Genomic DNA, 23,904 nt, shown 5'->3' with positions numbered 1-23,904 from the left:
TTGTTTTTTTTTGTATTCTTTATTTTTCTCTCGAGTGGCAGTTTTACACACAGAAAAACAACTCTCCAGCAGCCATACCAATTGTAGCAGCCCCCATGAATTCCAGACAAGCAATCGTAACCACATCATCAACCCCCTCTCCAAAGAATGGTTCAGTCCAAGCCAACGGCCCCCAACCACCATTGTACCTGGCGTGGGGAATGGCTCACCGTGTTAAGTAATATGGGGGTGCGGCCAATGGAATATGACTAAATGAGCATCACTGAAGAAACAGGAGGCACATGCTTGGAATTACACCGAGAGACAGAGGAACACATGAATTACACAAAAGACATTCATTCTCTTGACTCTTAAGTTGGTGGATTTGGCCAGGGCACATCATGGCCAATGGTGATGGTCAAGACCGCTAACTGAATGGCAGCCAAAGGAGAGAAAGTGCCTTAGAGTTTGACTGTCGCGGAAATGGAGCTATGCGATCAGCAGGTATGCACACACGTGCGATTAGATCAATGCTGTGGGGAGCCCTTCGTCCAGCAGTGGATAGACCGTGGCTGCTGCTCCTGATGAAGACAAATCACACAATTCACTGCTCTCGACCACGCACGTCAAATGCTAAATATACGCACAGTGGAACATCCCGCCTGGGCCCACAACGACCGTGGCTGGAATGCACTGAACCCGATTGAGCTTGTGGAAGAAAAAAAACAGCGATATAATGAAAAAAAACGACTCGATGGCATTGCTGCTGTTTCAAAACAGTTTTCTTTCTCAAAAACTCGGCTTTCGGCACAGATTCGGAGCAGGGGGATTTACAAAAAGGACCCTTGCCGATAATAGAGACAGGAACGGTGGCAGATTGTTAACGGAGTTGAGGAATTGTAGGCCCCAGGCTGGTTGTGGCCAGGTCCGGCTGTCGCAGCTCTCACGAACCTAGAGGGAGGCCTTGATCGCCTCGAAGGGGTCCGAGTCCCACTTGGTGGGGTCCCAGGCGAGGAACCAGCCGGAGAAGGTGGGGGGCTCGTGTCCCTGCTTCACCACCACCACGGGGGTGTTCTTACTGCGGCCTGACGGGTCCGTCTCCAGGTACGACGTGGCTGAGACGGGGAAACGAAAACCCGAGGGGATTGCAAAGAAATCACAAACGACGATGTTCATGCCGAAACACCCCCCCCCCCCCCATGCAATACATCCTGGGGTGCCCTCCGCCAAACGGTGGCAGCTGCCTCTGTGTGGCACAAGGTGAACGCAGCACCGGACAGCAAGTGGGGGTGTGCGGGGGTTCACTCTGCTCGCGCACAGCAGAGGCACACCCTTCATGTTGAAGACGAAAGTGGAGATCTCGGAGCTACTTCTGAGATTCCTGCACAGTAGGGGGCACCACATTCTCACTCTGTCCTACAACAAAAAGTAGCAGGGTGGGTGGATGCACGTGTTGTTGTTGTTGTGACGTCTCGGTGGTGATGCGATGTCGGTGGCGATGGGATGATGTGTCGGTGGTAATGGGTTGATGTCATCCTCACCGCATTTCTCAGCTTCCTGTTTCTCGCTGTCGTTGGCCTCGTTCCCGATCCAAACGAACACCTGGGGGAGGGAGGGGGGAGGAGGGGGAGGAGGAAGGTGAAGAAGAGGTAAAGATCGTTTCTTATTGCAGCATCTTGTTTGTCTCTCTCTCTCTCCCCAGGCAGTGCTCACCTGGTCCCACACGTCGAGCAGCATCACGTCGTCCGTGGCCATGTCCTCCTGGGTGAAGTCCCCAGGCACCCGCTCCACCTGCCACCCGCACAACGTCACACTCCACAATGTCACACACTGCGTCACGCCCCACGTCGCACCGCACCACGCTACCCCAACACCGTACAAAACGACAGGACAGTCCACGTGCGTAGCCATCGCCGCCAAAATCATCGTCGTCAGCGTCGTCGTCAGACAGCAGCACAGCAAGCGGGGTGGCTGCCGTGCCTGGAAGCGGCCGGTCTTGTTGGAGCAGGCGTAGAGGCGAGGCGGGTGGTCGTAGATGCTCGATGCGAGACGCAGCGACGTCTGGTACGCCTTCTTACCGCCCAGCGCCGACCAAAACTCCGCTGCGCCGGGGACGGACGGAGGGAGGCGGGGAGGGAGAGAGGGAGGTCGTGGGGATTATTTGACCATACTTCACCACGTGGGGCGGGTTCTGTCACAGAGTGCGTGTAGACGTGGCCGGGCGTGGAGTTGGCCGCCGACCCCGTAGTGTGCCATGCCGGCCTTCATAGGTGCCACTCACTAACAGCACGTGCCTCGAGAATCTGTCACAGGCTATTGGGGGGGGGGGGGAGTTTGTCTTTATTTTTAAATGTGCCACAAATATTACACGCATACCCCGTGCAGCGCTGATTCGTTATAGAGCTGTTTGGTCTCGGGGGAAAATGTATATGTATAAAAAAACATTTTATTTAAAACATTAACACGAGGATCAAAATCCGTACTCGAGTTGACATGGCGTTCGCTCTCCGCCAACGAGCGCTTTCCCCTAAAACAAGTCACAGATTGGACTGCGCCACTCACACAAGGGGAGAGGGGGGTCAAGTCACAGATTGGACTGCGCCACTCACACAAGGGGAGAGGGGGGTGTCAAGTCACAGATTGAACTGTACCACCAGGCACAAGCTGGCAAGTTCACCATATCGGAGTCGCACCATGCACTGGTGAGTACAGTTTATATTATTTAACATTTTTGTACCATTAATAGTATTCATAAGTCATTTTTATCATCTGTATTATTGTTCCAATAACCCAATAAAGCCCAAATGTGTTGGTCGTAGGCATAGGGCTTATGGAGAACACATCTGTGTAGCGCTGATTCACTTAGTGCTCTCTTTTCCAGGCACGCATCCCCTGCGCTACAAAGGGGTATGCGTGTATTCGTTTTGCTTAATTATTAAAATTATTATGTATATGTAGTGACGTAAATGGAGTCACTATGGCGTTTAACGCCAGCTATTGTCACAAGAGTGGAACTGTGCCATGCCTACTCTGGCACCAGAGTAGGCATGGCATGAAAGCGGGCCCTAGGGGACATGGTTCTGGTGACGGTCAGAGAGAGGGCAATTGAGGACGTGAAAGTCTGGGTGAACCCGAGAGGGCACGTGACCGGGACAGGGTAGCGACGGGGCCCAAAGGGTGGCTTGAGTGACACGTGATGCTCGGTCGAGAACCTTCTAAGATCCAGAAAGGGGCGTGGCCGAAGGCGGAGCAAGGCCACGCTCTGGAGCATAAAAGGGAAGTCCCAAGAGCAATTGCGGCTGTCTGAATGGAACCCATCGGTGCTACGTCTCTTCGATCTTCGGCCCTCGGTCTTCAGTCTTTACGCTCGGCATCGTGGGTCAGGCAGTGGATTACTGACCGACCCGGTTATGTAGTTACCCCGTTGTGGTCTTCGAACAAACGTGTTGCCTCCAAGTTCAAGTGTGTGTCTCCGTAGAACCCACTACATATGGACCTATCCCCACACTAACTGGGTTCCGTCTCCCCTGATGCAAGAAGGGAGATCGCTCCCTGTGTGGGCGGTGCTAGTGGTTGAGTGGGCGGGGCTGGTAGTTGAGTGGGCGGTGCTAGTGGTTAAGTGGGCGGTTCTATATCAAAGTGGGTGGGGTCCGCAAAGGAAGCAGCTTCCTGGTGTCATAATGGTCATCACGCTTGCCCACGTGTCCCCTGCCGAGCCCCCGAACTCACCCCTCCCCTGTCCCCCGTTCCCACCCCTCTCCTACCTCCCCGCCCCTCAACTCACCGGGCTCCTTCCCCTCGGCCACATCTTTGACCCCGCCGCCCCCCAGCAGCTTGGCGACGTAGGCGGCGGCCTCCTGCTCGGCCTTCTCGGCTCCCTTGCCCTTCCACACGGTGGCGGCGCCGCCCGCCAGCAGCACGAAGGCGTCGCTCGAGTTCAGGGAGGCGGCGCTCAGCGCCACCTGCGGGGAGTCACGCGGCACAACGGGCCGGTCGGCGCGCCCGCTCAGGTGTTCGCCGCGCCGGCCCGGCGGTTCGAGCCCAGCGGCCCGCCCCGGTGGATTGCGCAGGTTTCCTGGGGTTCGATGGTCGGTGCGGGCCGGCGATACCGGGGATGTACCGCGCAAAAACGCATGTTCATTGCTACCGTGCCCACTGCTCTCCCCCCACCCCCGTGACCCTAACACCGCCCACCCTCCTGTTTCATATGGGATGGAGGGCAGGGCCAGGCGTCCTTCGGTCAATCGCCGCTCCGCGTGCGGCAGCCCCGCGAATCCGTTCCACCCGTCCGCGGTGCGCTGCAGAAGTTGTCACGGGGCCGTGTCCAGCTCACCGTTGTCATCGGTCAACGTCGTGCGATACCGGAGGAGTAGAAGCCATCGCGTGGACATCCATCGAGTGCCGGTTCCTCACCTGGATGGCGCGCAGGCCCCCCGCGGCGGAGCTGCGCACCTGGTAGAGGCGCGTGGCCCCGCCGGCGCTCTGCCCCCCCTTGCGGGAGGTGCCCCCCGCGTGCACCACCAGGGGCTTGCCCCCGAATAGGCTCAGCAGGTGCGGGGGCTCGTAGCCCTGGACGACGCGCACCTGAGGGGGGTGAAGCGGCGGCGGTGTGTTGGTGTCATCACGGTCATCACGCTCGCCGATTCCTCCTCCTCCACACACGTTGAGGACTTGGCCTTTAGGACCTACCTACTCATCCACCCACCTACCCACTCACCCACCTACCCACTCACTCACCCACTTTACCCACTCACTCACCCACCTACCCACTCATTCACCCACCTACCCACTCACCTCACCCACCGTCTTACTCACTTACCCACTCACTCATCCACCTACCCACCCACCCACCTACTCATCAACCTACCCACTCACTCATGTATCCACCCGTCTTAATCACCCACTCACCTCACTCAACCCACTCTTATATCACTACCACCATGGTCGCCGTTCCCGTGAACCTCGCTCGTGAATTCCACCGCCAGTTTCAAGGGACGACTCGCGCAGGGGTCACTGCTCGTGTGCCTCGGCCACCCCAAAGCACCTCGCATCACTCGCACGTCATCGCAACCATTCCATTGCCCTGCTGCCGTCGGTCCAGCCGAAAGGAACCCCCCTCCTCTACCCCTGCCGCGCCAGCGTCAGCCGTCCCTGTGTGGCGCGAGGTGTACGTGGCACCTGCACGGGCGATCCTCCCATGGAGCTGTCGAGCTGCACGGTGAGGAAGGCGGAGCGCGCGAGCTCGTCGCTGCTCGCCTTGAGGCCCTGCCTGGACAACGCACGCACGCAGCGTGCTGCTGGGTCACCGCGTCGTCCACTCCTCCTCCAACCCGGCTGAATGACTCGTGCCACTCAGCCACGCAACCATCCACGCAACCACCTTTTTTCCAACCCACTACACAGCGGACTAACCCGTTCGCTCGCTGAAAGCGAAACATTTGCACCAATGGTATTCGCACAAATCTGCCATCCCAAAGGAAGGCGCCGTGTTTCACAGACAGGCACGGTCTGCAGTGGATTCGCAGCGGTGGTGCGATGCTGCTGCTGCGTGCGATCCCAATTGAGTAATTTGCAGGTCAATGTTCAGCATTGGGATGTTTGGTTAATACCGGCTGCATTATACATTTTGTTTTTTTGCTCTGGGAGGAAACCGGAGAACCTGTAGAAAACCCACGCAGAACAGGGGGGGGATAGTGTACACGTGTGTGCATATACTGTAGAACTTCTTTCGCACCGTACATAGCCAACCGCGCTAATCAGAGGTGCAGGAGAAGGACAAACAAACTAAACACAAAAAGCATTTCTAAAGAAATAACTTTTCAATCTACAAACTACGCCACCTCGGAGGAGGCACCCAAGTCGAGAATCGAGCCCAGGTCCCTTTTTGCTGTGGGGCACAGGCGCCGCCCACTGCACCGCCGCACCGCCACGCCGCTCTAGTTGACACTTTGTGGTTGGAGGTGGCGGTCCCCACCAGGTGTAGATGATCTGTCCCGTCTTGTAGGTGTACAGGATGATGTAGCAGTCTCCGCCGTAGAACTGTCCATAGGTGGCGCGATCCACGGACACCTTGTCCAGGCCCTCAATGCGCCACACCTGGTCGGTCCGGACAGCGAGTTGGGGGTTGGTGGATCAGTGGCTCCGCGAACGTGCGTGTGCGCGTGTACGTTCATGCGTGGGTAGGAAGGCATGAATGTGTGTATGTCTGTTATGTACGATATGCGCGTGTCTCTTTGTGTCTTTTTAGGTGTTTCTGTGCATAATGATGCGATTTATTTCTATAGGGAAGCACTACCGCCGAGACAATTCTGTCATTAATACCTACCTCTCATATCCCATCATGTGAGTGGTGCGTGGGCGAGTGGTTGAGTGGGCTATTGGGTGGGCGGGTGGGCGAGCAAGTGGGCTATTGGTTAGCGGGTGGGTGGGTGAGTGAGTGAGCTGGCTATTGTGTGGGTGGGTGGTTGGGTAGCTTAGCAAGTGGGATATTTGTATTGGGTGAATTGGCGAGTGCGTGGGCTATTGGGTCGATGGTTGAGCGAGTGGGCTATTGGATGGGCAGGTGGGTGGTTGGGTAGGAAGGTGGGCGGGAGGGTAGGTGGGTGGGTTAGAGGTCGAGTGAGTGAGTGGGTGCCTTGGTGACTGAATGGTGTTGGTGGGGGATCGTGCGAGCGAGGTCAACAGCAGCCTCTGTCGTGTCCCATTACCCCCCCCCCCCCCGTTCACCCCCACCCCTCTCTCCCTCCCACCCCCTCCCCGCTCCTCACCTGAACCTCTCCCTTGCCGTCGTCCACCATGCCGTACTGGGCAGCCATGGCCGGGCTGGAGTGCAGGGTGGAGGCGTCGAAGGGCACCTGCTGGATGCGGGCGATGCTGCCCACGGTGTAGACGGCGCCGGGCCCCGTCGAGTCCCCGGGGCTGTGCCACTTCTTGAAGAACTGCTTGAAGAGCGGCGTCTCCCCTCCCTCGGGCAGCACTTGCACCTGCGGTGGGCATAGGCAAGTGGGCGAGGGCGTGGGTGAGCGAGTCGTCCGGTGGGCGGGGACGATCGAATGAGCGGGCGGGTGGGCGAGTCGGTGAGCAAGTTGGCAAGTCGATTGGATTATTTGGTGGGTGGGTTTCAGAGTGGGTGAGTGAGTTGGTGTGAGGGTGCACGAGTGAGCGAGTCAAGTGGTTGTCCTCTGGATAGCCTGACCCTACCATGGGAATGTGGAATTTCCACCACTGGCTCACGACAACCAATGCAAATCACTGTCGCTGTGATGTCGAAATGTCCACACGGTGTCTTGGATGCAACACGCAGGCGCGCGGCCTCTCACCTGCGTGTGGTTGGCGTACCCCATCCGCGCGATGAACGCCTCCGCAGCCTGCAGGGCGGCCTTGCGCTCATCGGCACTCGCCTCCTGGCCTGGGCCACGCGACACGCGACACACGACCCACGTGACCCACGTGACCCACGTGACCCACGTGACTCCCTCCACCCCCCCGCCGCTCATCTCTCCCTCCTCCCGCTTCCCTTCCCCTCCGTCCATCTCTGCCCATCCTCCCCTCTCTTCTCGCCTCCTCTTCCTATCCCATTTCCTCTCCATCCAATTCTTGTTTAACCTCCATCTGTCCCTTCTCTACTGCTCCCATCGCCGCCTGATCACCTCCCCCCCTCTACATTCACTGCCTTCTCCACTACCTCCACCCTTCCCTGCTCCTTGCCGGCTCCATTCCAGTGGCAGTGCGCCGTAGCTCGATTTACATGGGCCCTGGCTCAAGGAACGCGCGTCTACGATTGGTTGGGATTCTCTCCCGCGATTGTTTACGCTGCTGTGCGAGAGATCAGAATACCTTCTTAGTCTCGTGACACGGCACCAATAGCACAACATCATCATCATCACCATCGTCATTTGCCATGTTAAAGCCATTGCTGTATAAAGGCCTCCCCAAGCCACCACTGCCACGACCTCTTGCAATCCTGCGATGTAATAATTTGACAGATATCACTGGATGGGGGTTGGGGGGGGGGTAATAATTAACTTTTTGTAATGAATCTAAATCGATCGATGCGGCCGCGTTCCACCCGTGCCGCCGCTCACCCTTCCACACGAAGATGCGCCCCCCTCCTCCGTTGTCGAGGATGAAGCAGTCGCCGCTCTGCAGGAGTTCCTGCTGGAACGGACTCTGACCTCCGACCTCGGACGTGACCAGATCCCCCGCGGCATCCGACACCTGCGCGCAGGCGAGAGTGGCGGCGGTGGATGAACTCTCTGGGTCTCCATTAAGGGGGAGTTTGGAAAGAAACAAGGAAGAGAAATCGCGCATAATGCAGGGTTTTGTGTAACACCGCGTCACGCGCGGTTGCCCTCGGAAATACCGAGTCGGCGATGAGAACATTGCTGTTGAAGCCGCGCATCACTCAGCGCACGCGACGGGCTTAGCCGCTTGACTGCTGGCTTCTAGCGCTAGGTTCCGGGCAAAACAATCGTTAACTTACACCAAACTGAACGGGGCGAATCGTCGATAGCAAGACGACGGCATACGAATGCTTGGTTTTATGTATCGGACCATCTTTAACGGGCGTTCCGTGCCCCCATCTCCCGTCACGGACGGAGGGAGCGAACGACACCGCCGCGGTGGGGCGCTCGCACGGAGCCAGCGGGAGCAGCACAGCAGAAGGAGCGGAGGTTGCCACAGTGAGGGGGGGGGGGGGTGGGGAGATTGGTGGCTATCGCAGAACGAGATGGCACACAAGTCCCCAAGAGCAACGCAGCTTTACGCGATGGTTCTGTTGACGCTGGACGCTCCGTGCGAGCGTTACCGTGACCCCCGACCCTTCCCCCGCGACACGCGCACAGATGGAGCGAGCGCGCTGGCGCTATCGAGAGCAGCGGTTGGGCAGCCGTCACCGGGCGCTCGCCTTGTAGAGCTTGGCCGAGCCCCGGTTGGACAGGTCCACCTGGTCGTCGTCCTCGCTGGCGGCCGGGAGAGAAGGCTTCGCGCCGAGCACCTGGAGGTCGAAAATCATAAAATAGTCACCGCCGCCGTCACCGCCAGTCACCGCCAGTCACCGCCACTATCAACAGCACCAGCAGCAGCAGCCATGACCCATCCACTGCTGGATGAAGGCCTCCCCCGAAAACGGCTCGTCCTCTCGCCGCGACGGCCGTGCGACGCCACGGTCCGTCCGAGCTCGTGCGGCTGCGAGCGGGCCCTCGTCGCCGAGTCTCCGTGGTGCACGCCGCCACGGCCAACCCGGGCCTCTCGCCAACCGAACCCTTCGGGTTGACCCGACCCTCCCGGGGAGCCTCACCTCGAGGACGGCTGCAGGCTCGGAGCCTTCGTCGACGATCTCGATGCTTCCGCGACCTCCTCGCTCCTCGTCGCGGATCCCCTTGGCCACCTGGGTCGCCTTCAGCTTCTCAAAGCGGTTGCTGTTAGAGCCGCACCACTGGTAGATGTTCTGCGCAGGGAGACCGCGAGCAACCATCCGCCCCCCAGGTCAGTAAAACGAGGACCGCTTTGTTATAAAGTCTCTGTGCAAGTGTTCATCTGCGTGTGTGTGTGCGGGTGTATGGGTGTCCTTGTATGGGGAGCGGCAGCGTCGTGGTTAGCGCGATGCGCTACAAACCCGGCGAGCCGAGTTCGATTCCCGCTCACGGCCACCAACACCAGCGGTAGCGATTATCTGAAACGGTCCTGGGCCTCCCCTAGATCGACTCGGCCTCAACCTGGTACGGTGTAAACATCGCCACTTGGGAGACAAAGGCAGCTGGGCGCGGTGTTGACCACCACTCACCCTCTTGTATACTGTTCCGGCCTTCATAGGTGCTACTCGCAAACAGGATTTGCCGCAGAGGCCTCGTAACAGGCTATTCTGGCGGGATCGTTGTCTTTGTGCGTGTCCATCCTCACCGCCCCCAGGTCGACGATGAAGCAGTCCCCCTGGTTGAAGCTCTCCCAGGAGAGCGGCACCTCGGTGGCACGCACCGTGCGTCGCCCCTTCACGTGCAGCAGCCGCTTCACGTCCGCCAGGTTGGGCACCACGTGGCGGAAGCCCGAAGCCACGCCGCCCGCCTGCACGGGAGGGATCAGAAGCGTTGCTTGCGATGAACGTCGTCCAACTCGGGCCGACGGCGTTATTTGCTCTGGCCTGTCCGTCCGTCCCTTGATCCACCCTGTGTCTTTCCGTCCGGCCGTCCAACTGTGTCCGTCAGCGAGTCAACCCGTGGCACCTGGGTCTGTCCCGTGACCTCCTACCAGCGGGCGTTCGACACTTCACGTGGCCTCAACGTGCGCATAGCCTGGCACAAGCGCCGTGGTGTAGTCACCGCCACTTAGTGGCGAATGGCGGTTGTTGTTGTTGTTGTTGTTGTCGTCGTATGGGGATGCGGGGAGCAATGGCACAGCGGTTAGCGCGCCGTGCTACGAACCCGACGACCCGAGTTCGATTCCCGCTTACGAATAATAACAGTGGCGCGTATCCGAACCGGGTCTGGGCCTACCTTAGGTCGACTCAGCCTTCAACGAGTGCCCGGTGTGCTGTGTAAACATCAGGGAGACAAAGGCGGTTGGGCATGGTGTTGGCCACCCACCCCCTCGTGCGCCGTGTCGGCTTTCATAGGTGCTGCTCACTAACAGCACATGCCCCAACAGTCTGATGAAGACTACCTGGGAGATCGTTGTTTTTGTAACGTGGGGGGGCGCGAGTCACAATGACTTCTCGTGGCGATCGTCCGAAGCGAACCGAAACTTGAGCGTGACGTCGCGTTGCCGTTGGGGACTCGCCCTCCAGAAAGGTGGCCGGATTGATCCACGTCCCAGTTGGCGACGTATACCGGCGGGAGCGACATCGTGCAGCCTCGTGGGACAAGGCGCCAGCGTTTCGCTGCGGGAGCGTACAACGGGAGGGCGAGCGAGCGGCCGAGCGGGCGGGCGCGCACCTTGTACTTGATGCCGCCCTTGAAGTAGGAGAGGAACGAGTTGGACTCGTGTCCCTGCACCTCGCGGTACTGCACGGGCCGCCCCCCCAGGGAGTCGTCCAGCTGCACGGTGAGCAGGGCAGCAGCGCCGGACTCGTCCTGAGAGCACTCGCTACCTGCGGCGGGGACACGCGGGGACACGGGGACACGGAGACACGGGGACACGGAGACACGCGGGGACACGGGGACATGCGGGGGGACACACGGAGACACGGGGACACGGAGACACGCGGGGACACGGGGACATGCGGGGAGACACACGGAGACACGGGGACACGCGGCGGGGACACACGGAGACACGGGGACATGCGGGGGGACACACGGAGACACGGGGACATGCGGGGGGACACACGGAGACACGGGGACATGCGGGGGTACACATGGAGACGTAATAAAATGCGAGTTGTGTATCTGCACTGGACTCGCTATCTCAGAATCCGAATATTTATTTATACTGAAGGAATGCGATGAGCTATAAAGCTCTTTATTACAGTTTAACACCTAGGCTTCAGCGACCAATATCATCCATTCGAGGTTTTTGGGTTAGATCGCGTAAATACATTGTAAATATTGTAATTACTCTCCAACACTAGTAACGAATTTGCACGATTCTGTTTACGTGTGGTGGCGGGTATAACTATGCGTTTATATTTACACGATCGAACCCAAAAAACCTCTATTATGGACACTTTTCCACAGATGTCCAGTGGGGGCAGGCAAGGTTGGGGACACGGGGAGTTGAGTGGAGACAGAGACATGGGTTGGGGGGGGGGACAGACACGGGGCAGGGGTGACAGGGGACCCACTCACCGATCCAGAAGTGCAGGCCGTACTGCAGGGCAGCGCCACGCTTGGTCTCGACGCTGTTGAGCACCACGTAGGCGTCCCCCGTGAAGAAGTTGCCGTACTGGTTGCGCGCCACGGCCACGGGACTCAGCTTCTCCACCCTCCACACCTGCAGCCCCGCCTCCTGGCCCGCGCCCTTGAACCCCGCGTGCAGCACCATGGCTTCAGGTCGCGGGGGTGTCTGGGGGTCAACAGGACGGGGGAGGAGGTGCGGGGAGGGAGATGGAACGAGACGATGAGATGTGGGCCGTGGAGCTGTGAGGATGGCCGGGAGGACCCCTTGCGATCGTGCGCCATGGAAGCGAGGGTTGGAGGCTCACATGGAGAGCTGGGGCCAGGCGATAGCAGTACAGCAAGTAGGTTTGTATTTCAGCGGACCCAGGAATCGCGCAAGGGGTGCGGCGATGGGGAGGGGGGCGGGGTGTAACCTGCAGTTGTCCCATGGCGATCAAACCACGATGATTGATTCTCAGAATAAGCAGGATTCAGTGAAATCCACATCTAATGAATGTGGTGGGTTACTTTTGGTGAGTGGGTTGGCACCGTCGAGTCAACTACCCAGGAGAATGAAGTTTGGTCAGGGGTGGCTGAAAAACCTGGTTTTGAACCCAGGCTCCTAGTGGAGCTGGTACTGTCTTGGTGTGTGCGTCTGTTTGTGTGTGTGTCTGTGTGTATGTCTGTCTGTGTCTCTCTCTCTGCATGTGTGTCTGCCTGTGCTGTTCCCGTGTCTGTGTTTTATCATTCATTCCTATCTGATGACGGTTGCTTGTTTTGCAACCGAAACGTCGTATTCTATTATTGTGTTTGATTTTATTTTCTACATGACTTTACCGAAATAACCAAAGAGTGTTTACATGTATATAGCATCGTCTTTGATTTTAAAATACATCTGTCACGGTTGGCGAGGAACCACAGGCAAAGCGGCAAGGCAGCAGCAGCAGCCAGGCGGACAGCAGCCGGGCACTACCAGAAGTTGCCAACGCTTAGTCGGTGCATCAAGTCACACACGCTGAGAAACCGAGTTATTGCCATCGCATGCGATTGGATCGTGCAAACTGGGGGTTGTAACTCTTTCGCGTGGAATTGTTACGATTCTTCTACTCAAGAATTACCATCGTCTCATTTTGTATTGTTGCATCCGCACAGGGTTTGTTCACTCACTCGGCATAAGGTGGAACAATTTGCACAAAGGAAGGAATCCCTTCTCACGCGAATTGCTGAGCGTGTGGGCGATGGCAGCCGTCTGATATTCGGTGAGGCTGCTGCTGCCTCATTGGCAGCGGTGCACATGAACAATTAACAACAACCTTCACACCTTCATCAATAACACCGTGTGCATGTGTGGCTTTAAAAGGATAAATACATAATCGGCGACGTTTCAGGCAATTGCACTGCTTCACGGCACAAGTGCGAACACAACTGATGCGACTTATTTGCTCAATAAATGATTAATAAAGTACCGAATTTTTTTATCCTGATTGAGTAAACTTGTCAGAATAAAATAATAATACTGTTGGAATAAAGAGCAGCTTGAGACTTGAATGGATGCGGTCCCTGGCGTTGCAGCGAGACAGGAATGTCGAGGTTTGTGGTCGTCACCCTCACCGCGGTGTGGCAGGGTCCAGAGCCACGTCGCCTGGGGGTCGTGTCGGGAACCGCCACTCCGCCGCCAAGTCACGGCGCCAGCCAAGTGAGAAGCTTAGCGCTATTCGTTAACGAAGCCATCCGAGCGATTGTCTCGCTCGGATGGGCGTCGAGGTAGCACCCACGTCTCCTGGACGACAGACCCCGAGGAGACAACGGTGGAATTTCCACATTCCTAAATGGGCGCGCGAGGGATTTGTCAGCGCACTGCGCGAGCGAGCGAAGAAAGCGACGGTCGAGAACGTCGATGGAGCGGCAGCCGAGGAATGCAACGCGACCCCGAGGGGTAACGTCGACCACGGGAGACGGAGCGGTGAAATCGGCTCGTGCGCAACGCGGTGCCGGGCGGGCGATCGCACCGTGGGATCGCGAGCGGTGGCGACGCCTCGGGGAGGCCTTCATCCGCCAGTGGATTAATAATAATAATGATGATGTAATTTAATAACGCGCGCAAATTTGCTCATGTAACGGCCGCAACTCAGAGGCGCGGAGCCAAGCTCAGAGTCACACGAAAGCGTGGCTGTAGAGGCGTCTCTTGAAGGAGACGACCGAGCTGATGCTGCGAATGCGCAGGGGGATGGCGTTCCAGACTGTTGGGGCAGCCACCGAGAAGCGGTGCATAGACGTGACCGTCCTGGATCTTGGTATCAAGAGGAGGTCGTGAGTCGCACTACAAAGGCATCTGCCGTGTGCTGTGCTGTAAGTCGTCAATAGTGAAGAGAGGTACAGGGGGATTGAGCATGGAGTTTTGTCTCGGGCTGACACGGAGCCCAAGGCTGTTACTGCCCGGTGTCTGTGTGTGTAGGTTCGCATGTTGTATGGTGGGTTCAGATGTTGTATGGCCCTGAGTGTGCTCATGTTGTCTAGGTGTAGGAGTGAGTGTTTAAACGTGTGTATGTAAGTTCATAGTGTATGTTGAATAGGTGTGCGAGTTGTATGGGTGTGTGTTCATGTTCAATGGTGTGTCTGTGTTGCATGAATGTGTAGCATACGCGCGTGTTGCATGGATGTGTTTATATCCGCTTGCTGTATGGGTGTGTTACATGCGTGTGTCGCGTGCACTGCACGGCTGTGTTATACGAGTTTACTGGAAGTGAGTGTTGCGAAGGTGGTGTGGTCCAGGTTAATTATTGTGAAACAACCCAGCCAACCGGTTCTCAGCGCTGTTGTAACCTGAATCCGTGAGGCTCCCTGCCTCCCGTACGCCCTGATCCTGTAGATACGATGTCAAGGCGCAGCCCTGCAATTGCCCACGCCACTGCTGGCGGATGGGGCCTCCGCTGGAGTGACTCGGGAGCACCTCTCTCGATGGCAGTTGGCCTACTCTTCCACGCTTGCCAGTCACCTTGGAAGAGGCGAAGATACCCACCCCCTACCCCGCCACACACAACCCGCCACCGTACCAACTTCCAACACTGGAGGGAAAGTTGATAGCGGACAGCTACAGCCCCCTTTTGTCAGTCCACTGCTGTGCCTATCGTGGGTGGGGGGGGGTGTGTGAAAAGACCATACTTCACCACGATGGTCACTGCGGATTGAAGGCGGGAAGCATGGGCGCGGGAGCATACGAGCACAGTACAACAATGCTCCTGGGCCTGTTGAATTAAACACCGCGGGCCGTCTATCCCAAGCGCCATGCAGGCTCGACCCTGCGCAGCTTCCGAGATCTTCAATTTGTCCACTGGAATGAATGCCACGGTGCCCATTGCCCTACTCGGCTTGAGTGCATTGCCTCCTTGGTCCCGTTGTGCCGATGCCTTCGTTTGGCTCTGCGAGCCTCGGGGACGTCGACTGCCGTTGCTCTCATCTCGTCCGCGCTACATCGTGAAAACGGAAATGTTAACAATTTAAATTGCGGCTCGTGTCAAGCCGCCGCTGGACGAAGGAGCTTCACCGGCGCCGTGTCGATCATGGGGGGGTCGCTCGGCCACACTTCGCCGCGAGGGTGTTTGCTCGGGGTATTACCGAGGTACACGCGCGGCGCCGAGGTCGCGTGTCGGACTCGCTGGGGACGGAGGTCGAGGCGGGTACACGAAAGGGTCGGGACGAGTGACCACGTGTCCAAAACGGCAGTGATGCCACCGTGCACCGCACTGGTGCAGTGCGGGCAGCGGTCAGTGCGGACACGCGCCGGCCGGATGTGTATTCATGCAGGAGGAATCCGATGAGCTATGAAGCTCTTTTTTCCAGAGGCGTCCAGTCGGGGCGCGAGGTGAGAACAATGCAAAAACACGACTGCGTCGTCACCCCACGCCCCCTATCGCGGTGAAAGCGCTCGCGCTGTACGGGTGGCGCCAAATCCGAATTCAGAAAATCTCGTGACCGATTTTCTGTCGTCTATCAGCCAGAGAAGGGGTGGCTCTGTGAGAGAGACACAATCACTGTGCACGGCACCGGAGGGGACTTTCATTCTCACCTGGCGGGAGTGGCAATCCCACGACAGCTGGGTAGGGCTCAGCAGGTCACGTGGGGGGTCGCACAACTCCCAACACCCGATGCGGGTTACCGCAAAGCGACCCACTCCCTCTAACCCCACAGTCCCCCCCCGCCCCGCCTGGTTGCCACCTGGTCAGGTTTGCCTGGCATCGCTTACTTGTCGAGGTGGCTGCTGTCCTGGGAAACCTGTAAGTCTCTCCAGGACATGAAACGTTTTAGTCTTGCATAATAATAATCCACTTAATTAAGACAATGCATTCAAAGGAGGCACTCCCCCTCCTGGTATTGGGAGTTATTATCCCCCCCGCCACCCCCCCTGTACCTCCCGGAGGCACCGACAATACATCACCTGCTCTAAGTTACCTGTTCAGCCGGCTGTCACGCGGAGCCTATCCCTTGTCGGGGAACGCCTGCGGGGGGGCAGGGTGTGCGCCAGGTTTGAGGGTCCACGGCTCTGGCACCCAATGCCACACAACCACAGCAACCCACGTGCCTCTGTCTGGGCCCCTGTCTGGGCCTCTGTCTGGGCCCCTGTCTGGGCCCAACTTGTCGTTTCAGTGCCCGGGGAAAAAATATAATTCAATTTGGCTCACGTACGGTGATGGAATAATTTAACGTTTTGATTTACCATGTCAATCATTGCCTAATGTTTATGGGACGGCCCAAAACTATTTGGCTCGAGTTGGCCTCACTTGACCTCGAGGTGAGACGCAGCTCTTTATGTGTATGGGAGAAATAAAAAAAGAGTCCACAATATATCGGTGCAATGGCTGAAGAAAAATTAGGACTGGCTAAAACATAAAATGCAATTTCCATGATTTTCAGAGTTATGCAATACATCACCGACGAAATGCAAATCGCAAGCATCACATTGATTACGTGGGCTTGGCCAGGACACGTTGGGGCTAAAGAAAGATTTTTGTTATTTTACCAGGTAAGGCCCACTGAGCTGTATAGCTCTTTTTCAGAAGCGACCTGGCCACAAATTATAGCTCAACAAAGTGGCTTATCACGTGGACAGTTCTAGAAGCCAAATACTCTAAACGTATATTACTAAATGTGGGGAGAAAAAAGTCCACTCGATCACGGGCAGAGAGACACGGAAACTCAAAATATACAGGCGTCAGGGTTGGGATAGATTCCAACGACCCCGTGCATACCCGGCGAGGTAATTAACATCTCGTCACGGTGGCGCTGACAGATAGACGAGACTGGTTTCGGAATGGCAGCCAAAGTATAGACCTTCTCCTGGGAGCACAATCACCAGGGAGATGGAGCGATGGGAGCAGTTGATGTGCAGGAATGAGCATGAATGTGGCATCGCAGGGTCACGATGGATTGCGATGATGCTGGTGCCTGGTGCACGCTGGGGGTTCGCTTCTCGCCTGCAGCAACTAGAGGCGCTAACGTTCACCAGCAACAGTAAGTTAAAATAATTAGCTAAAATCGGGAATCTGAATAATTGCACCACTATTAACACCAAACTGGACACCTTGATTAACTTATTTTTAGTAGTTTGCAGCTAAGATTAAAAAAAAAACTATATTCACCCGCGAATTCGAATGCGAGGGACAAAGTTAACACCCCACCCCCTCGCCAAATATAGAAGTCAAATTCGAGCCTATTGGTGCCTGCACGTGTTAAAACATATATTTATTTATTCTATAATCCAGTAAAATTATTATAAATGTTAAACACGTCCTGGAAAATAACGTCGCTTATACAACGTTTCACTCGTCCACATTTGGTCATTCCCCTTGACGCGAGTACATCAGATATTTGGGTCACGCTGCACGCATTTACCGCTCTTTGTGAATCCACTGCTAGATGACGACCCTCACACAGCGCCTCGTGGGCCCAGACGGTATTTGACCAGACTTCACCACTCGGGTATTTACGGATTGCAAGCTGGCTCTGCACCACCCTCTCCTGCCCGCAGTGCCCGCTACACCCATCATCCTACACAGCACTCATGGGTGGTGGCGATCACCCATCCAAGGGTTGTTCCAGGCTCTTTCACCGCTTGGCTGCCGTGACCCGACGTGTAGATCTGAGATGGTGGGGACTCCCTCTAGGTCTGCCGAGCCCTAAACGAGTATCGAGTGTGGTGGCTATGAAAACAAATACACACCGTGCGGTATTGATATCAGCTTCGCTTGCGTACGTGAGCAGACTCAATAGGTGCTCGCGTGTGTCAAGGTTTAACGCTGTGCTACACGTCCGGCGACCCGAGTTCGATCCCCGCTCACGGTCAACAACAGTGGCGAATATCTGAATCGGGTCCAGGGCTTCCACGTAGGTCTACTCGGCCTTAAATGAGTACCTGGTGTTGCCGTGGCAAACATCGCCACTGGTCAAGCACGATTCGTCTACTCGGGGCGTTGGGGCGCCGCCACAAACCAAGCAGCTGGAGACGAGAAATTATTTTTTAGAATAAAAAACACTTTTCCATCAATTGTTTTGCTACGTTTAAAAAAAAATCGAATGTAATTATTCTTTCGACGTGAATTGCCCAATGAAGATAACGCTTCAAGTTGTTCTTGTGCTAGGAACCGCTGCAACGCCACGGTCTCATTTGTGCCTCGGGGAGGTCTCGGGGCAGCTGTGAAGGCGTCCGAGTGACAGATTTCCCTTCATTCGTTGCGATGAGCTTCCAGCGTTGTAGCCACGCCGTTTGAGAGCCATTCGGGGCGGTGAGAAAGACGCCCGTGGCCGTGACGAGAGACGAGGTCCCCACGCGTGGCTACACCGGGGGAAATAGAACAGTAGCTCGCGGTCTACACGCAGCTCGCTCTAGGAGGAATGAACAACGATAGCGGTGTGGGCAGGTGCAGGGGAAGGAGTAATTATCAACGGACACTGCGGAATCACTTCTAAGTGTTCACCTCGAAAGGATGACGATATGCAGGCCAAGTTGAATGTCAAGCAACTGGGTCCCGATCAACCGAAAATCGATATCAGCCAGCCCTCATGCGACCGAGGAAAAGCATCCCGTGAGGACATTTCGCCAGAGCTGGTATGTTAGACAGACCAGGCTGTGTGGGTGTGCAAAGCAGAATTCACTTTTATGGCTGCCTCGCCTTGGCCAAGTTGTCGTGTCAGCCCATCTTGGCTTGTCCTTTAGGCTCTTGGCAGTGTCAAAGGTGTTGCGTGGTGCGGACCTGGGGGTCATGGGGGCAGCGTTTGGACTGCGTTGTTGTTGGGTTTCGTCTTGTTTACAAGCGCCTAACGTTGGTAGACAAGACGGTTACATTACTTTCACGGGAAGGCCGATAACGTGACGAGGTTTGTCAGAGGCCACTCACAACAGGCCCACCTCGTGGACATGGCACGAGCCGCCACTGGGGGAGACAAAGGCGGCCGGGCGTGGCGCGTCGGCCACCCACCCCCTCGTGTGCCGTGCCGGCCTTTGGCGGTGCTACTCGCTAACAGCACTTGCCCCAAAGGTCTGTTAAGGCTACACGGGGGATCTTTGACTTTGTCGATGCTTAAAAGATCCGGGCGTGGTCCTAACCACACCCAATGCCGTGTGCCGGGTTGCCCTGAGAGGCGCTCTCTCTCTATACAACGGCGTAGAGATTAAGGGAGTTGTTATCTCGAGTATGCGCGTGTGTCAGCCTCAAACGAGTACCTGGTGCGGTGTGTAGTAAACATCGCCACTGGGGAGACAAAGGCGGCCGGGCGTGGTGCTGGCCACCCACCCCCTCGTGTGCCGTGCCGGCCTTCATACGTGCTACTCGCTAACAGCACTTGCCCCTACAGTCTGTTACAGGCTACAAGGAGGATCTTTGTGTGTGTGCGCCCAAAAATATATTTGTTGTGTGCACCTAGCCTGGCACGAACGCCGCGGCAACGTCACGGGCACGTTGTGGCGAATGGGAGTTGCTGTTGGGTGTGTTTAGGAGTGCACGCGTGGAACTCTACCGCATTCACTTGTGCAACTCTACCGCATTCACTTGTGCACGGCTGTAAGGAGATTTTAACAGAGGACCTTTTGTCGCATGTATGAGTGTGTGTCTGTGTGTAAGAGTGTGTGTGTGTCTGTGTGTAAGAGTGTGTGTGTGTGAGAGTGTCTATGTCTGTGTATATGAGTGTGTGTGTCTGTGTATGAGTGTGTGTCTGTCTTTGTGTCTGTGTGGGGAGCGGTAGTGTAGCGGTTAGCGCTACGCTGCGCTACGAACCTGATGACCCGGGTTCAATTCCCGCTCACGGCCAACACCAGTGACGATTATCTGAACCGGTCCTGGGCCTCCCCTAGGTCGACTCAGACTCAAATGAGTACCCGGTGCGATGTGTAAACATTGCCACTAGGGAGACAAAGGCGGTCGGGCGTGGTGCTGGCCACCCACCCCCACGTGTACCGTTCCGGCCTTCATAGGTGCTCGCTAACAGCACTTGCCCCTACAGTCTGTTAAGGCTATACAGGGGATCTTTGTGTGTCTGTGTATATGAGTGTGTGTGCGTGTCTGTGTATGAGTGTGTGTCTGTCTGTCTATGAGTGTGTCTGTGTATGAGCGAGTAGTATGTGCACTGTCGTGAGCCTCTCCTAGGTAGGCTCAGACGTAAATGAGTAAAACATGAGCATCGGGGAAGACTAAGATGGCCGGACGTGGTGCTGGCCACCTTTCATAGGTGCTCACAATAAGCAACTTGCCCCTACAGTGTGTTGAGGCTATACGGGGGCGTCTTTGTATTTACCTGTATATGTATGCGATAGACTACACAGAATGGCAGGCGTGTACGCGCTAAATAGTAGTGAGTGTGCGCATGTCTCTGATTGCACACACACACATACTGGCACATGGTATATGTCTCTGTGTGTATGGTAGACTGCACACAGATACTGGCACATGGTATATGTCTCTGTGTGTATGGTAGACTGCACACACATACTGGCACATGGTATATGTCTCTGTGTGTATGGTTGATTGCACACACAGATACTGGCACATGGTATATGTCTCTGTGTGTATGATAGACTGCACACACAGATACTAGCACATGGTATATGTACTGCGCACATTGTATGTTGAAGTTCGGTGGCACCGTACCTAGCCCACCGTGCTAATCGATGTTTCTGCACGTGTGATAGACTGCGAACATACCTGTAACAAGCAGGACACTGGAGCGATACCTGAAGTGCAGCGACGGGGATAAGCGGGTGGGTAGATCCCCCATTTATATGCTGAAGGTGGGAGGGGTGGCTGGTATTGGGTCTGACGTGTCACAACCACACCCTCGTTGAGGAACAGCCCCGACACTGCGTGTGTGTCTGTAGAAAGTGTGTGATGAGTGTGTGTGTGGTGAGTGTGTGTGGTGAGTGTGTGTGTGGTGAGTGTGTGTGTAGAGAGTGTGTGTGTGGTGAGTGTGTGTGTGTGGTTTGTGTGTAGAGAGTGTGTGTGTGGTGTGTGTGTGTCGTGTGTGTGTAGAGAGTGTGTGGTGAGTGTGTGTGTGTGGTGAGAGTGTGTGGTGAGAGTGAGTGGTGAGTGTGTGTGTGGTGAGAGTGTGTGGTGAGAGTGTGGTGAGAGTGTGTGTGTGGTGAGTGTGTGTGTGTGGTGAGTGTGTGTGTGTGGTGAGTGTGTGTGGTGAGTGTGTGTGGTGAGAGTGTGTGGTGAGTGTGTGGTGAGTGTGCGTGTCTGGTGAGAGTGTGTGTGTGTGGTGAGTGTGTGTGGTGAGAGTGTGTGTGTGTGTGGTGAGAGTGTGTGTGTGTGGTGAGAGTGTGTGGTGAGTGTGTGTGGTGAGAGTGTGGTGAGTGTGTGTATACAGAGTGTGTGTGGTGTGTGTGGTGTGTGTGGGAGTGTGTTTGGTGAGTGTGTGTGGTGAGAGTGTGTGTGGTGTGTGTGGTGTGTGTGGGAGTGTGTGTGGCGAGCGTGTGTGTGTGGTGAGAGTGTGTGTGTGTGTGTGGTGAGAGTGTGTTGTGAGAGTTGGTGTGGTGTGTGTGGTGAGTGTGTGTGTGTGGTGTGTGTGTGGTGTGTGTGTGGTGAGTGTGTGTGGTGAGTGTGTGTGGCGAGAGTGTGTGGCGAGAGTGTGTGGTGAGTGTGTGTGGTGAGTGTGTGTGGTGAGTGTGTGTGGTGAGAGTGTGTGTGTGGTGAGTGTGTTTGGTGATTGTGTGTGTGTGGTGAGTGTGTGTGTGTGGTGAGTGTGTGTGTGGTGTGTGTGTGTGGTGAGAGTGTTTGTGGTGAGAGTGTGTGTGTGGTGAGTGTGTGTGGTGAGTGTGTGCGTGGTGTGTGTGTGGTGTGTGTGGTGAGAGTGTGTGTGGTGAGAGTGTGTGGTGAGTGTGTGTGGTGAGAGTGTGTGTGGTGAGTGTGTGTGTGTAGAGAGCGTGTGTGTGGTGTGTGTGTGGTGAGTGTATGTGGTGAGTGTGTGTGGTGAGTGTGTGTGTGGTGAGTGTGTAGAAAGTGTGTAATGAGTGTGTGTGTGGTGAGTGTGTGTGTGGTGAGTGTGTGTGTAGAGAGTGTGTGTGTAGAGAGTGTGTGTGTAGAGAGTGTGTGTGGTAAGTGTGTGTGTGGTGAGTGCGTGTGTAGAGAGTGTGTGGTGAGTGTGTGTGCGTGTGTAGAGAGTGTGTGGTGAGTGTGTGTGTGTGTGGTGAGAGTGTGGTGAGTATGTGTGTGTGTGGTGAGAGTGTGTGTAGAGAGTGTGTGTGTAGAGAGTGTGTGTGTGGTGAGTGTGTGTGGTGAGAGTGTGTGTGTGTGTGGTGAGAGTGTGTGGTGTGTGTGTGTGTGGTGAGAGTGTGTGTGTGGTGAGAGTGTGTGTGGTGAGTGTGTGTGTGGTGAGTGTGTGTGTGTGGTGAGAGTGTTTGTGGTGAGAGTGTGTGTGTAGAGTGTGTGTGTGTGGTGAGTATGTGTGTGTGGTGAGAGTGTGTGTGTGGTGTGTGTTTGTGGTGAGTGTGTGTGTGGAGTGTGTGTGGTGAGAGTGTGTGGTGAGTGTGTGTGTGGTGAGAGTGTGTGTGTGGTGAGAGTGTGTGTGGTGAGTGTGTGTGTGGTGAGTGTGTGTGTGTGTGGTGAGAGTGTGTGTGGTGAGAGTGTGTGTGTGTAGAGTGTGTGTGTGTGGTGAGTGTGTGTGTGTGGTGAGAGTGTGTGTGTGGAGTGTGTGTGGTGAGAGTGTGTGTGTGGTGAGAGTGTGTGTGGTGAGTGTGTGTGGTGAGAGTGTGTGTGTGTGGTGAGACGGTGTGTGTGTGTGGTGAGAGTGTGTGTGTGTGGTGAGTGTGTGTGTGGAGTGTGTGTGGTGAGAGTGTGTGTGGTGAGTGTGTGTGGTGAGAGTGTGTGTGTGTGGTGAGTGTGTGGAGTGTGTGTGGTGAGAGTGTGTGTGTGGTGAGAGTGTGTGTGGTGAGTGTGTGTGTGGTGAGAGTGTGTGTGGGTGAGTGTGTGTGTGTGATTGTCTTCGTGGCTGTGGTGATGGCCATCCACCCACCCCCTCTTCGTGTGCCGTGCCGGCTTTCACACAGGTGCTCGCTAACAGCACTTGCCCCAACAGTCTAGTAAAGGCTACACGGGGATCTTCGTCTTTGGGTGTAGCAGTCGATGCGAATGTGTCAGTGTGTAAATGTCGCAGCGGTGAGCACACCGCGCTACAACACATGAGTTCAAACCCTGTCCAGGGCTCACATCGTTCCTCCCTTATCTCGGCCAAAAATCCGTAGAGAGGTCCTCGAAGATTGGCAGCATTGGTTGAGAGAAGCCTGACTCTGCTGATGTGTTACACCAATGCTTACTACATGAAGCCACCGACGAGACTGCGTGGCTGATGGAGTGGTGATGTACCATCAGGTATGTGCAGGCTACGGGACGTAGGCAACATGATTATTTTCCTGATAATTGTGTTCTGCACAATGACGCTGATGATTATTTTCCATGAGATATTGCAGAATCAAGCTCTGGCAAACAAGCAGTAATTTAGTTTTACCATCGACTTACATCGAGACCCATAGACTCCCATACACGTACATGATCCATAGACTAGCGTAGAGAGCCATAGACCTGCATGCACTTACACGATCCATCGACTAGCAGAGACTCTTCTAAGCTCACTAGCC

The 23,904-nt window shown here is 55.8% G+C and overlaps 1 protein-coding gene across 2 annotated transcripts; it reads right to left on the bottom strand.

Moving 5' to 3' along the window:
• Nucleotides 1-23,867, bottom strand: LOC116944852 (gelsolin-like). Of its 2 annotated transcripts, XM_032958665.2 has the most exons (17): nucleotides 20,978-21,087; nucleotides 11,757-11,973; nucleotides 10,908-11,062; nucleotides 9,880-10,041; nucleotides 9,278-9,427; nucleotides 8,885-8,974; nucleotides 8,064-8,196; nucleotides 7,299-7,387; nucleotides 6,747-6,962; nucleotides 5,954-6,075; nucleotides 5,158-5,248; nucleotides 4,393-4,563; nucleotides 3,764-3,941; nucleotides 1,960-2,081; nucleotides 1,693-1,770; nucleotides 1,521-1,581; nucleotides 1-1,094 (listed from the first exon to the last, which is right to left on the bottom strand). In XM_032958665.2, the coding sequence occupies exons 2-17, from the start codon at nucleotides 11,950-11,952 to the stop codon at nucleotides 931-933; spliced, it is 2,178 nt and encodes a 725-aa protein (XP_032814556.2). In that variant the 5' UTR covers nucleotides 11,953-11,973; nucleotides 20,978-21,087; the 3' UTR covers nucleotides 1-930. The 2 variants fall into 2 exon arrangements, 1 of the variants encoding a protein (XP_032814556.2); XR_012942603.1 differs by lacking the exons at nucleotides 1-1,094; nucleotides 1,521-1,581; nucleotides 1,693-1,770; ... (10 more) ...; nucleotides 9,880-10,041; nucleotides 10,908-11,062 and having other exon boundaries at nucleotides 11,836-11,973; nucleotides 20,978-23,867.
• Nucleotides 23,868-23,904: the final 37 nt, after the last annotated feature.

Source organism: Petromyzon marinus, chromosome 22 (genome assembly GCF_048934315.1).
Source record: "Petromyzon marinus isolate PM22_M1 ecotype Great Lakes invasive population chromosome 22, UKy_Petmar_22M1.pri1.0, whole genome shotgun sequence".
Lineage (NCBI taxonomy): Eukaryota > Metazoa > Chordata > Hyperoartia > Petromyzontiformes > Petromyzontidae > Petromyzon > Petromyzon marinus.
Note: the sequence above shows the minus strand (reverse complement) of the source record. Positions and strands in the feature narration are given on the sequence as shown.